Source organism: Hypomesus transpacificus, chromosome 1, assembly GCF_021917145.1.
Source record: "Hypomesus transpacificus isolate Combined female chromosome 1, fHypTra1, whole genome shotgun sequence".
Classification (NCBI taxonomy): Eukaryota; Metazoa; Chordata; class Actinopteri; order Osmeriformes; family Osmeridae; genus Hypomesus; species Hypomesus transpacificus.
The window spans coordinates 3,790,942-3,803,961 of NC_061060.1; the positions used below are offsets into that span (position 1 = coordinate 3,790,942).

A 13,020-nucleotide genomic window follows, 5' to 3' on the forward strand; every position below is an offset into this window, starting at 1 on the left:
TAAGTACTGTTATATACTGTATTACTTTATTATATATAGTATTGGGACAGATTCATGTGCCGTAGATTGAAAGGCAATTTGTTCTGTAAAAAAACAATAGCCACAATATAGGAGGAACATTTATACACATTTAAATGTGAAAATAAAGATACATTTATTGATTGTTACATAATTACAGTATATACCATGTTTCTTTCATTTATTTTCACACTGTTTCTCACTTCATAATGTTCATACTAACTTTCAATCAACACAGATATTCATCACATAGCTTGAACATCGATCTGAAACAAACATTACTCTTTGGCAGTTTAAACTGAATGCTACATGTTCAGTCATGACTTAAACATCAATAACGCTACCTTGAATTTGACAATGAAGAGAAATACAGATATTTCTCAGAAGCTTCACACTTACAAGCTTTAAAAAATAGAACTTTGTCTCCTTTTGGTCCATACTGGATCCTGGATTCCCCTGGCAGTCATACGGGCTCAGCACCACAAGCCTGGAAGGTAGAGGGTACCCCAACTGCTGCTTGTCTGAGCCTGACACGGCCCTGTTCTGCTGTGCCTCAGCTGACGTCACAACCTGGTGCTCACACCTAGCAGGCAACAACACTCACATGCTGCCTTCCCATAACTACTATGACTGGAGTGTGACACTGACAGACAATATGCACATTATATCTGACTTGAGAAGCATGGATAATACAGGTTTCATGGTTTGTGTTGTGGTGTGGTTCAAGGCAAGGGAACTAGGAAGGGTATGACCCCCAGGACAACAGAGCTAGGACAGAGTGCTCAAATCAGAGTGCTGTTTATGCATCAACTGGAGAAAATGGCCTGGAAGCAGGTTTGAGTACTGTTTGGTTCCTCTGGGAAAACCGCAAAATTAAAAACGACAAAAAATAAATTGGAAGTGAACTTGCTGACGAGTGTGGAGAAAACCCCATGTAAGCATCCTCAACGGAAAAAAAAAAAATCACTGTCATTTCAAAGTTATATAAAAAGGGAACAGGGACAGTAGAATGAATAGGTCATTTAACCCTTGTGCTGCCTTCGGGTCACATGACCCAAAGATACATGAACCATTGTTGTGTTTACCCAATACAAAAACAAATAATTTTCCTTTAACCTTAGCAATGTGGGGGTCTGAGACAGCCCAGCGGTTAAAAGAAAATGCTTCAATTACACTTGTTTTTGTATGCGGTAAAGTTGTCGCAATACGACGGTGGGTCAAAATGACTGATGGGTCAGAATGACCCTTAGATAACACAAGGGTTCAAAATAATATTTGCATAGAACATACAAGGACAAATGAGAGTGTGTATGGAACTACTGTATATTATTGGGTATATCCTGAAACGTGATGTTTATCTCTAAGATATTTAAAGTGTCTGGTCTTATGCTTCCTTCTGACTCCTGCCTGTCTGTCTGCTGACCAAGCAAAGCAGAGCCGCTGGTAAAAATAGCTTTGAATCCTTTCGCTTCCAGAATTTAAGGCTTCTAGAGCTGCTTAAACAGGGGGAGAAGATTCCAGTCTTGATGTTTCTGAAGATGAAAGACTCGACTTTTCAACAGATCTGGTAGTTGTTGATCTTCATTAGTGGCCGCTCCTCTTCCTCCTCTTCCTCCTGGTCGCAGGCTGGGTTGGGCTCCTCCTCCTCCTCCTCCTCCTCCTCCTCCTGCTCCTCCTGCTCCTCCTGCTCCGCCTGCTCCTCCTCCTGCTCACCCACCAGTTGGAGGTTTTGGTACGTCTGCTGCTGAGAGATAAAGGAGACTCATCTTAACTCCTAAACTGACACCGTTCCACCATCACGGCAGTGTTGGCTTTTCAGCGTTGGTGTGACGTGGTCAATGGTTTCATGACAAGCCACTGAGGGCAAGCACATTACACAAGAATTCATCCACAATGTGTATTTCATGCCCAGTGCATAAGGGGCTGCTCACTTCTGTGATGTGTGACAGGCTTGTTGGACTTCTACCAAGCATGTGGCTGTATTCACAGGACCCAACTAGCTCCATCTCCTCCCTCTCCAACACCCCCATCCCTCCACCATTCCACTTCCCCTCCATGTTCACCATCCCTCCCCCATCCCTCCTCCATCCCTCCACCGTTCCTCCACCATCCCTCCTCCATCCCTCCACCATCCCTCCTCCATCCCTCCACCATCCCTCCTCCATCCCTCCACCATCCCTCCTCCATCCCTCCTCCATCCCTCCCCCATCCGTCCTCCATCCCTCCCCCATCCGTCCTCCATCCCTCCCCCATCCCTCCACCGCCTCCACCATCCCTCCACCCCTGCACCTTCCCCTCCCACCCCTCCAGCCCTCCAGCCTCACCTGCTCTGCCTGCTCCCCCAGCAGCCTTGCGATCATCTGGCCGACCTTGCTGAAGGTGGGCCTCTGAGTGGGCTCCAGGTTCCAGCACATCTTCATGATGTCATACCTGAACACAAACAGCAGTGTTGTTATCTCAACGCGGGAACATTCACCTCCTTTACAACACCGCAGTTATGGTGAGACTCATGAATCTCCAGCTCATTCCCTTCAGAATCTCCTCATCACGTTCCCCCAATCAGCCCTGTTCCTGATATACAACAACCCTAACTTGTGATTATATGATTATTAAAATAACAACAATTCATTTCTGTATTGTATGTATGTACATTGTCGTCAGTCGCTGTGTGAGTGTAGAGAAAGCAGGGGTCTGGTGGCGCAGGGCAGAGACGAAGACCTGCCTCCAGTGTTACCAGACGGCCGTGAAATGGGCGGTCAAATGCGTCCCAGCTGCTCTGTCATGTGGCTAACAGGCAGAACTGAGTCAGTCCCACACAGCAGCCATGCTGCTGCCCCTGACTCAGGCCCTCTGCCTGCCCCCCTCCACCACACTGCTATTCTGGGTGGTGTGACCACCGCGGAGAATTGACCTAATGCATATGAGAGGCCCTCAGACAGCTCTGAAAAACACGCTCTCTATATTTCTCGTTTCTGTGGGTTGGTTGGTTGAATTCATGTGTTTTTTGCAGAGTTGGGGTGAAAAGTTGTTAATGAGGTCATCAAGTGATCATTGTTTGGTCGACTGATGTCTCTACTCTGCCTTGAGGATAAGACACTCTGAGTGTACTCAGACCCTCTATGGATCAGATCAGGACTCGTGTGGTTGAGAAGGATTTTCATCAGTGTTGGTTGGAGAATCTAAGCAAACATGCAGGCCTTGGAGGAGAGACAAAGCCCTTCTTTGTGTTGTATTTGGGTTAGGGTTTGCTGTCTATCCTCCAGAAGGCCGTAAAATTCTGGACGAGGTGAACGAATCACAGCTGATCTCAGTAACTACCACAGTCATCTCCAGTTACAGGATGGACATCAGTGTTTACCGTATATTGATATATGATTATTCTAATAAAAAAAATGCAGGTTTGGAAATTCACTCAAATTTGAACAGTAAATTTCAGATCCCAAAAATGTTATAAAAAATTCAAGCTTCAGAAATTTCAATAGAATAAAATGGTGAAATGAAGATCCAAATGTTTTATATTTTGTGATAAAAAATTTCATTACATTCTGTGTGAAACACTGAACATGCACCATACACACATGTGTATGGCAACATGATTGTGATTGTGGCGACCTACATTGAGCTGAACTGTAATACAGATGCTGCTCTTGTTCAGCAGAATGTTACAAGTGACAATACATAAAAGGGCATTGAAACAAAACAGACAGCGGTCCATCTCTAAATTAACCCTCTGCTTGCCAGTCAGAAGAAGAAATCTCGATTTAGAAGTCTTAAAAGTATCTTAAGAGAGAAAGAAAGATGACATACATCTCTGGAGGGGCGTAATCTGGCCGGGACATCTGGTGACCACACTTAATCATCTTGTAGAATCTGTTATCCACCAACATGCTGGGGTATGGACTCTTACCTGCAGAACAATCACTTCATCAGCTCCACAAACAATAGAGACTACAAAACCATTTCTTGACAAGAACCAGGTCAAACATTTATAATAATGTAAAAACACCACACATAAACACACTGTATGATACCCAGCTCTCAAGACAAGTAAAATATGTTTTTTGCAAAAAAGTTTTCAGCAAATAAAGTATGTTAAAGAATGCATACTACACAAAATATTATAATCTTTGTATAATTTTGCAGTTAAATATGTGTTTCATAACATGTTTTTAACATAACATGTTTAAACAGTTAGTTTCCGGTGACCTATTCATCACGTACCTATTCAAAACCCCTCCAAATCCTACTTTCATCTTGATCTAGGGAGCTGGATGAGTTGAGCCTGTGAGGGCGTGAGCTTACCAAGAGAGAAGATCTCCCAGAGCATGATGCCGTAGGACCAGACGTCACTCTGGACCGTGTACACACAGTGGAAGATGCTCTCAGGGGCCATCCACTTCACTGGCAGACGGGCCTGCAACCAAGAAGAGGAGATCGTCAACAGGCCTGGCCAGTCTGTTGCGGATGTGCTGCTGTCGTTCTTGGTGTCATTGTTGATTTGTTGTTTTACTGTTGTTGTTGTTGTTGTTTACTCACGTTTCCCTTGACGACGTAGTTGGAGTCGTTCATGATGTCACGTGCCAGGCCGAAGTCACAGATCTTGGCCACACGTCGATCCGTCAGGAGGACGTTCCTGGCCGCCACGTCTCTATGGATACACTGAACACGGACATCCCATAAACAACCACGCCACCTTCTGACTTTAGGTTACAGAGCGGGATCAATGAAGATCTATCCAATTTGCGTAGGAACATGCTGCACGAGGCACAGAAGCGCTGTTTAGCAGACAGATTATGCCGCTACAGCTGTAAGAATAAGACCTCTAAGAAGGCGCTTGATGATGACATCACTCACGTTCTTGGCGGCCAGGAAGTCAAGGCCCTGGGCCACCTGTTGGGAGAACCTCAGGAGGTCGTCCATGTCCAGAGGCCACTCAGCCATGCCCTCCTCACACAAAGACTCTGTGGAACACATCAAACCATCTCGATCCGGTCCTTTCCAGGGACACAGATGCAGCAGATAAGTCTATTGTATTTGTACCTGGCATTCACAAAGTCACAAAGCATGGAACATCCACACAGTCACAGAGCACCCCTAGCTTGATGTGTTGGCTTGTGTACTGTACCACATTGAACCTGGGTAGACAGCTAGAAAAAGCGGTGGGTTTAGAGTTGTGTGGTGTGGTGGGAGAGACTGGAGGTTTACCCAGAGAGGGCATGACAGGCTGAAGAGCAGGCCTCATCTCTTGGTAACTGTCTGAGGACACACTGGAGATCCCACTGTCACTGTGAAGAGGGGGAGGGAGAGGGAGAGGGAGAGGGAGAGGGAGAGGGAGAGGGAGAGGGAGAGGGAGAGGGAGAGGGAGAGGGAGAGGGAGAGGGAGAGGGGGAGGGGGAGGGGGAGGGGGAGGGGGAAGGGAGAGGGAGAGGGGGACAGGGGGACAGGGGACAGGGGGAGGGGGAGGGGGAGGGGGAGGGGGAGGGGGAGGGGGAGGGGGAGGGGGAGGGGGAGGGGGAGGGGGAGGGGGAGGGGGAGGGGGAGGGGGAGGATGCTGGTCATCAATTCATGCTCTTCACAACAACAACGCCTCAGAATTCTGGTGTTTCATGGTCTGGTACCTCCTGATGAACTGTCTTTGGACAGACAGGTTCTTGTAGTCAATGGTCTCCTCGGTAATGCCTGGAACGTTCATGACGGTGGAGAGGAAGGTCTCTGCCTTTTGACGCAGGAAGTTCAGTAGGTCACCGTGGCTACAGTACTCCGTTATGACCAACACAGGGCCTGGTTGGGAACAAGGAAATCACATGGACACTGAAACAAAACATGCTGGCGCAAACAAATAAAAAGTTTGACTTTTGCGGCTCCGTACCAGGAAGCTAGGCGTGCAGACGGGCTTACCTCCTAGGGTGCAGGCCCCCAGCAGGTTCACAATGTTCTTGTGTTGGCCAAGATGACTCAGGATCTTCAGCTCTGACATCAGAGCCTCCCTCTCATCAGAGTGGGCACTGCCTGCAAAGACACAACACATAGATGAGATATAGATAGACAGACAGACGGACAGAAGATCGACTGAGGCTTCCAAACGAACCTTTAAGCATCTTGACAGCTACACGCATCACAATGTCCTCCTGGCTCATGCCGTAGGCTGTGGCCTCCACCACCTTCCCAAAGGCTCCCGCTCCCAGAACCTTCCCTGTGGGGGCCGCAGAAAGGACTCAGTCTACATCCTCGTGGGGTAAAGTGTGTTTTCACAAGGTCTTTTTGAAGCAATAGGTCACGAGAGGTGTGGTATATCACTAATATTGTAAGGCTTGTGCAGCATCATAGGCACAGTTTGTGATAAACCACACCCTCTTGTGATTTATTCCTTCCTTATGTCATCCTGTTGGACATACCAAGTTTGAGTTTGTCTCTAGGAAACTCCCATTTCTCATTGTACGGAAGCTGGGTAGGGTCAATAAAAGTATAGTTGTTGCCATCAGTGGCCTCGATGATCTTCCACCGAATCTCGTACCTTGGTTTCTGACGTGGAAGGGAGAAATATATTTGTGAATTCATTACAAAATTGCCAGCCATACTGTATGTTGTTTCTCGTTGACATTATGTGTTATTGGTAATTCTCTGAGAGTATATCTAGGAGTATCTCGGTCTGTTCTACCTGTTTGTACTTGTAGAGCAGGATGACAAGCAGCATGAGGAGGACAGTCAGGACGCTGGCTGCACCAATCAGGGTCGAGGTGAACAGCTTGTCTAGCCAATCACAAAAGGAAAAAAAGTGGAGTCAGAGTAAAGGGTCAGAGTGGGTCTTCCTCTCTTTTGTCTGTAATACAAGGTGACACGGTAAACAAAAGCTGAGGCCACAGAACTGACAAAGGTAAAATTAATGGTTCTTGCTCCTTGGTTTTTGAGTAGTTGAAACCTCACCAGAAACCTCCATGGCGAAAGTGTCGCTGCCGACTCCGACCAGGTTGAAAGCCACACATTCCACGGTCATCCTACGGTTGGACGGCCCCACGGTCAGAACGCTCTCGACCTCGACCGCCCCTCTCTCCTCCCTCTGAACCTTGACGGTGGGCGCCAGAAGAGGGGCGGGCATCTGGCTCCCGGTGGCGTTCTCATTGCACCTGAGTCGGAGAACGGTGCATGTTGAAGGCAGGACACAACCAATCAGCTAGCGGTTAGCTAGGCCACAACCAAACAGCTAGCGGTTAGCTAGCAGAGACTCCAAAACTCAATACTCCAGGGTTGTTCCCGTCAAACGGACTGGCACCTACGTGGATCTGATTCCGGAACACTGGTACCAGAAGATCCTGGGGGCGGGGTAGCCGAACGACGTGCATGTGAGGGTTGTTACGTTCTCCCATCTCACAACGGCAACGGGTCGCTCTGCCAATCAAGAGAGAAACATATTCGGGGTCATCTGAAACCGCTGACACTGGAAGGGGAGGATGTGAAACCTGGACCTTCCGTTTACAGTTAAGTCCAAAGTGACACACAAATTGGGAACCCAAAGACCTTCACTGCAGATCAGTGGACGAAACACTGCTACGATCCTGCTGATGTTAGAAAAAGGCTGAGATGCATTAACTGCGCGGACACGTGCCATACATTTGCGAGCGTCGAGTGTTTCTGAAACACAAGTTTTAGTCTGTTGATGTGTAAACACCGGGGAGGGCTGTACTCACGGTACATCTGAAGATGAAAGGTGATGGAGGCGTTTGCCTTGGAGCTCATGGTGTAGAAGGTGTATGCACCCTGCTCCTGGGAGTTCACACGCCGCAGCTGCAAGGTGGCGTAGTACCTGAGGTGGAGAAACATTTAGCTAAAACTTATGTGTACACCAGACAACAACTAGCAATACCACTGACTATTATCAAACCAGTTATAATACTTATAGTTTATGTTGCAATTAGTAACATATCTTTTGGTAGGTGTGATATAAATGTACAGGTGTGACTGCTAGACCGTGCTGTACCTTATAATCCTATGCATGGTGCTGCATTCGAAGGCACTGTAACAAACTCTTACCTGTTGTTATTTCTGATCAGCTTGCTCTCCTGAGAGGACGTTTTGGAGGGGTTGGGGGTCTTCCAGCCGTGCTTGTGGATCTGGGGGTAGGCCTCCACGAGCACAGCCAGCACCACGTCATCCCCCTCGTTCACCTCGATGGACAGCCCGTGGTGCGTCAGTTTAGGGGACAGCTGGGGGGTCAGACGGATGTAGGGGTCGTCTGTGGAGGGGGGGGGGGGGGGGGGGGGGGGAGGAGAGGGGAGGGGAGGGGAGAGAGTCATGGAGAGTTCCGCATCATGCCAGCTTCAGGTTAGAACCTCGCTCCGAGTTAGCGAGTCAGGTAGCTGACCTATGACCAGCAGGTATGTGGTAGAGCTGTTGGCCCCTGCTTCGTTGGTGCCGGTGCAGGTGATGTTGCCCGTGTCTGATAACTCCACTGCGGGGATGGTCAGGATGCTTTCTATGTCCAGACGGTTGTTATTAGAGTGGACATTCTCCTCAGTAATGCATTTCTGCAAGGAAAGAGAGAATTGATCAGGCTGTGTAAGCCGTCACCTTGATTCCTTTACCTTGAGAAGTCCTCTGGCCTTCAGTCTCAGCAATTAAGTGTTTTGTTGCACTCCACAACTGAATTAAAGCATATTTTGTCATAGCAACACATCTATACAGCCTACAAAAGTAATTAAAGTACAATTACATATCTTACAAATGTAAGATATAACAGTAGCAGTAACAGTAGTTTACTGATTACAGACACGCCACCCCACTCACCTTTCTGCTGGAAAGATTCCAAGTGATGTTGAAGTTGAAATTGGGGTTGTGAGTAGTGCAGCGTATCTTTAGGGTCTCCCCAACGATGCGTATGTACTCCTCTTTCTCCAGGAACACATAAGGCGGGAAGCGAAGCTCTAGACAACAAACCATGAAACTTATAAATTCCACAATATTTCGTTGTGTACAGTAGTTTCTTATTACTACAAAATATAATCCGTTATCGGTTTTCTAGATGTCTCGGTACATAGTCATATTAGCGGGTCTAGCGTAACCAAGACCACATGATTGTAAGGCGTAGGACCTCACTCTGGATGACGTTGATGGAGACAGGCCATGACGTCTTCTCCTGACCGTCGACCCTGGCTACGCAGACGTAGTCAGCGTTGTAGCTGGGATGGAGGTTGTGGATGAAGATGCCTCTGCGAGGGTCCGCGCTGACGTTCATCCCGGGGGGGAGCGCCGTGCCGTTGTCCATACGCAGAGTCAGGTCCGTAGCCTTGGGGTTCGTCACCAGGCACGGTAACAGGTAGTCCTCCCCTTCCTTCCTCACCACGCGAGGGGGGCTTCGGGTGAAAAGGGAGGATGGGTCTGTGGGGGGGGGGGGTTAGGGGTTAGAAAACATATCTGGAAGTCTCTCTTGGGTGTGGCACTAGAATTACCCATCTTGTCCAGCACAGTAGCAAAATTAGCATACCATATCAAAAATCTCCTCTAAACAATTACTTTGAAAATGTTGGCTTATTATAATTTTGGCAAAGGCTTTCACACTATAGTTGTACAGACCAACACAAACACATCAACACACACACCTCACAATACTAACACATCAACACACACACCTCACAATACAAACACATCAACACGCACACACCTTACAATACAAACACACACACCTCACAAAAAAAAAACACACACTCACTAGCTTACCTTTCACATAGATGTGAACTGTAGAGAACAGCTGGCGGTTCTGTGCCGTCCCACTCGTGTACACACACTTATACGTTCCGGTGTGTTCCGCCATGGGCCTGTCCACTCTCAAGGTCCGCACGGTCCCGTTGCCCTTGACGTGGCGACGGTGTTTGGCCAGCCGGGTCACCCAGGTGACTGGTCCGTTTCCGACGCATCTCAGAACCAGCGGAGTACCAGGTGTGATCACCAGCTGGGAGCCCAGGACCACCGAGTTCTGCTTGATCACTGGGCGGGACCACTCAGCTGCATGGGGGGGGGGAGGGGGGGGAGGGAGGTGAGGGGGGGGAGGGAGGTGTGGGGGGGGTCAACACATTAGTCAAGGTATCAAGAGATACAGCAGTATGCTGAAAAGCCTGAGAGCTGTGAGGTCAGGGTTAGATTCCGTGATCATCATTGGTTAGTATGATCTTCTAAAACCACTCCCACCGTTCTCATGCCAGTCGATCATGGAAGCAGTTGGGGATCGTTCATTTACAGTAGCAGACATAGCTGCCTGTCAAGAAGAAAGAGAGCTGGGAGAATGTGTCTGATTTAATCTGCCCTCAAGCACCACAGGCTGGGTGTTTTGGGGTCCAGCCTTGGATTCCACAGAGGTGGTCTCATGCCTCGAAGAAACAGTGGAGAGTAGAGGCCAAGACAAAGCTCTCTCTTCTACTAGTCCAGGCTTGTTTAGTTTCCCCAAAACTGGCCATAACTGCACTCCATTATAGAGACACGTTGCTGCTTCAAGGATACTGAGGCCAACAAAGAGTGTCCTTTGTGTCTTTCTCCCAAAGTGACTTTGTGTTTCTATCCCAAACGCAGGCTTGACAAAAGAGGATCTGTGGAGTGAGGAGCGTGGAGATGTTCTCTTAGGGGACGGGGCGACAGCGGCGATAACCATGAGAGGAGCACAAACCAGCCTCTGACAACACGTTGCATAACCCTACACAAACTGTCTATCTCAGGTTATATATGGGTTGTCGTTTTACAGGAAATATCGACAGCCCAAAATTTTGGGATTTTCTGTTGAGATTTTTTCCTCCAATTAGTATATTGCGTGTTCTAAGACCATTGGAGCGTTGATGTCTGAGTCCTGGGGGAAATGGCTGTGGTCCGTGTTGTTAAGACCTTGGTCGTTTACTTTGCAGTTTAGAACACTCCATCAATCAAATCAAAGAGGAGATTTTCTGCCTTGAATGTTTTCCAACTACGACCCTTGCAAGAAGCCGTCTAGAGTGTGGGAGTTCACTGAGGTCCACGCGCCAGTTCAGGAATTCCTTATTTACACCTGGATGGGAACTTCTATGGCTCACTTTCTGTTCACTAATGTTCTAGAACAGGGGTAGGCAACCCTGGTCCTCAGGTGCCCCTGTCCTGCACGTTTTAGAGCACACCAGCACACCTGATTCAAATGAATAATCATTACCCGGCTTCCACAGAGCTTGATAACAACCCATTCATTTGAAACAGGTGTGCTGGAGCAGGGAAACCTGCAGGACCATGGCTCCTGAGGACCAGGATTGCTTACCCCTGTTCTATAAAGTAGATTGGTGTCTGGGTTTAAATCTCAAAGGCACAAAGAAAAGCGGTTCGGATGTTAACCCCGTAGAGCTGTACAGTGTAGAGGACAACAGAGATTTCTCACCATCTGTGGAAAACATTAATATGCGTTTCATGATGTACGCGATGATCCATACTTTGGTCTGGTGTGGGTCTGACACAGGGAACAGCATTTAGGGGACAGCACCTCAGTCACACAGACTGCTTCATCATCAAAATCTGACTGATCTTTTTATGAAATATCAAACGTTTTTAGATCCAAATTCGCCATGCATTGGATAACCCCTTTAAGGAATCACGCCTGACATTTTATTAAAATCTTTTTCGGCATATTTCGGTTCAACAGATATGTCTTTGATAGTTTCTGAAAGCAAGTGATTTGACATTACAATTGAATTCATTCCTGCTGATGATCAAATAAACGACTGCGGGTTAGAGTAACAGCGCTGTGAACACAACAGCAGTATTGATGAAAACAACCCATGATCCACCATAAAAACGCAGTGAAATGAATCAAGTTGGTCATGCTGTCCAAGTGTGCTGCCACAGTTAAACACATATTCACACAAGTCTGCGTTATCCTCTTCAGTGAGACGGGTTTACTGCTAAATAAAAAAAATAAAAAAAACAGTTCTTACAAAAAAGGACAGCAAAGAAACTCATGTAGGGCTTGAATGTTGCCTAACCCTAATGGAGGACACAGTTGACCTGAGAAACTGCAGTTCAACATGCGCATGCCCTGCGTATTTTGAAGTGTGAAGGTGAGGGGGCAGGTGCTGTCTTACCTGGAGCAGCTGAGTGGAGCATGCCCAGTACCACGGCTAGGCACAGCAGCATGATGAAGCACATATCCTCAGTGTGGAAACTCTGATCTGAGGGAGAAATGAGAACCAGGCCTGAGGAGATTCTGCTTCCCTCACTTCCTCCTTTCGGCGGAGGGTTGAGAAAACAGTCTGGAGACAAATACTGTTTATGTTCGAAACACGTATACATGCAGATGAGATGTTTCACTGCATTTAAACACATGGGAAACAGGTTTGGGAACACTGATGTTAAACCTTTCAAGGAAACCATTTTTTTGCACACTAACAGTCCCCAAAAATTTTAACCAAACTGAAATGAATACAACAAAATACACTTAAAGTGAGAAAACAAACTACCAAGCACAGTGATGATTATGAGAACTACAGTTCATTTACAAGGTGCTTTGCCTCTTCTGCTCTGAGACAGGTCCTGTCCCCTGCTACAGCCCATCCTGTAAGCCACTCTGTGATCCACTGTCAGCTGTTCACACAGTAGCTGCTATAAGAGCATCTAAAACTCTAACTCTACACATTGGTACAATTTTGGCCGTAGTAAATAACAAATGCTAAGAGAAAGGTAATAAGTCATAATGCAAATAATGTTAGCTAGAATTAAACTGAATTTAATAGGTAATTGATTAATTAATTGATTAAAATAATTACCTGTGCTAACCTCTGGTGTGTGTCTGGTGTCCTTCCTGATGTCTGCTCCCTGGGGCCAGAAGGATGTCAGGATTCCCTCAAACCCACAACCTGCACGACCCTGCTCTCTCCAGCTGCTCTTCCCTCCGCCTGTAGGGAACTGTCTCCAAGGACAAGGAACAGAGAGGATGGAGGAGGGGAGAGGAAGGGGATAGACACACTCCCACTGTCACACAGTCACACTAACAGACAGTTTGTTGTC

At 47.4% G+C, this 13,020-nt stretch overlaps 1 protein-coding gene across 4 annotated transcripts; it reads right to left on the minus strand.

The window, feature by feature from the left end:
• Positions 1-351: 351 nt before the first annotated feature.
• csf1ra (colony stimulating factor 1 receptor, a) lies at positions 352-12,957 on the minus strand. Of its 4 annotated transcripts, none has more exons than XM_047030248.1 (22): positions 12,780-12,957; positions 12,099-12,185; positions 9,730-10,014; positions 9,109-9,390; positions 8,800-8,936; positions 8,378-8,540; positions 8,047-8,248; positions 7,704-7,819; positions 7,293-7,404; positions 6,943-7,142; positions 6,677-6,768; positions 6,414-6,540; positions 6,107-6,211; positions 5,917-6,027; positions 5,637-5,799; positions 5,224-5,303; positions 4,873-4,979; positions 4,555-4,677; positions 4,321-4,432; positions 3,826-3,925; positions 2,343-2,448; positions 352-1,762 (listed from the first exon to the last, which is right to left on the minus strand). In XM_047030248.1, the coding sequence occupies exons 2-22, from the start codon at positions 12,160-12,162 to the stop codon at positions 1,574-1,576; spliced, it is 2,976 nt and encodes a 991-aa protein (XP_046886204.1). In that variant the 5' UTR covers positions 12,163-12,185; positions 12,780-12,957; the 3' UTR covers positions 352-1,573. The 4 variants fall into 4 exon arrangements, with proteins under 4 accessions (XP_046886204.1, XP_046884548.1, XP_046885396.1 ...); XM_047028592.1 differs by having other exon boundaries at positions 4,873-5,012; positions 12,790-12,956; XM_047029440.1 differs by having other exon boundaries at positions 352-1,759; positions 4,873-5,012; positions 12,780-12,956.
• Positions 12,958-13,020: the final 63 nt, after the last annotated feature.

Excerpts from the sequence above, each read along its gene's own strand:
- csf1ra (XM_047028592.1), bottom strand. The coding sequence starts at position 12,162 with ATGTGCTTCATCATGCTGCTGTGCCTAGCCGTGGTACTGGGCATGCTC. Across the intron at positions 5,013-5,223 it reads GCCTGTCATGCCCTCTCTGG|GACCGGATCGAGATGGTTTG; the intron begins GTAAACCTCCAG and ends GTCCCTGGAAAG. Across the intron at positions 4,678-4,872 it reads ACTTCCTGGCCGCCAAGAAC|TGTATCCATAGAGACGTGGC; the intron begins GTGAGTGATGTC and ends GTCCGTGTTCAG.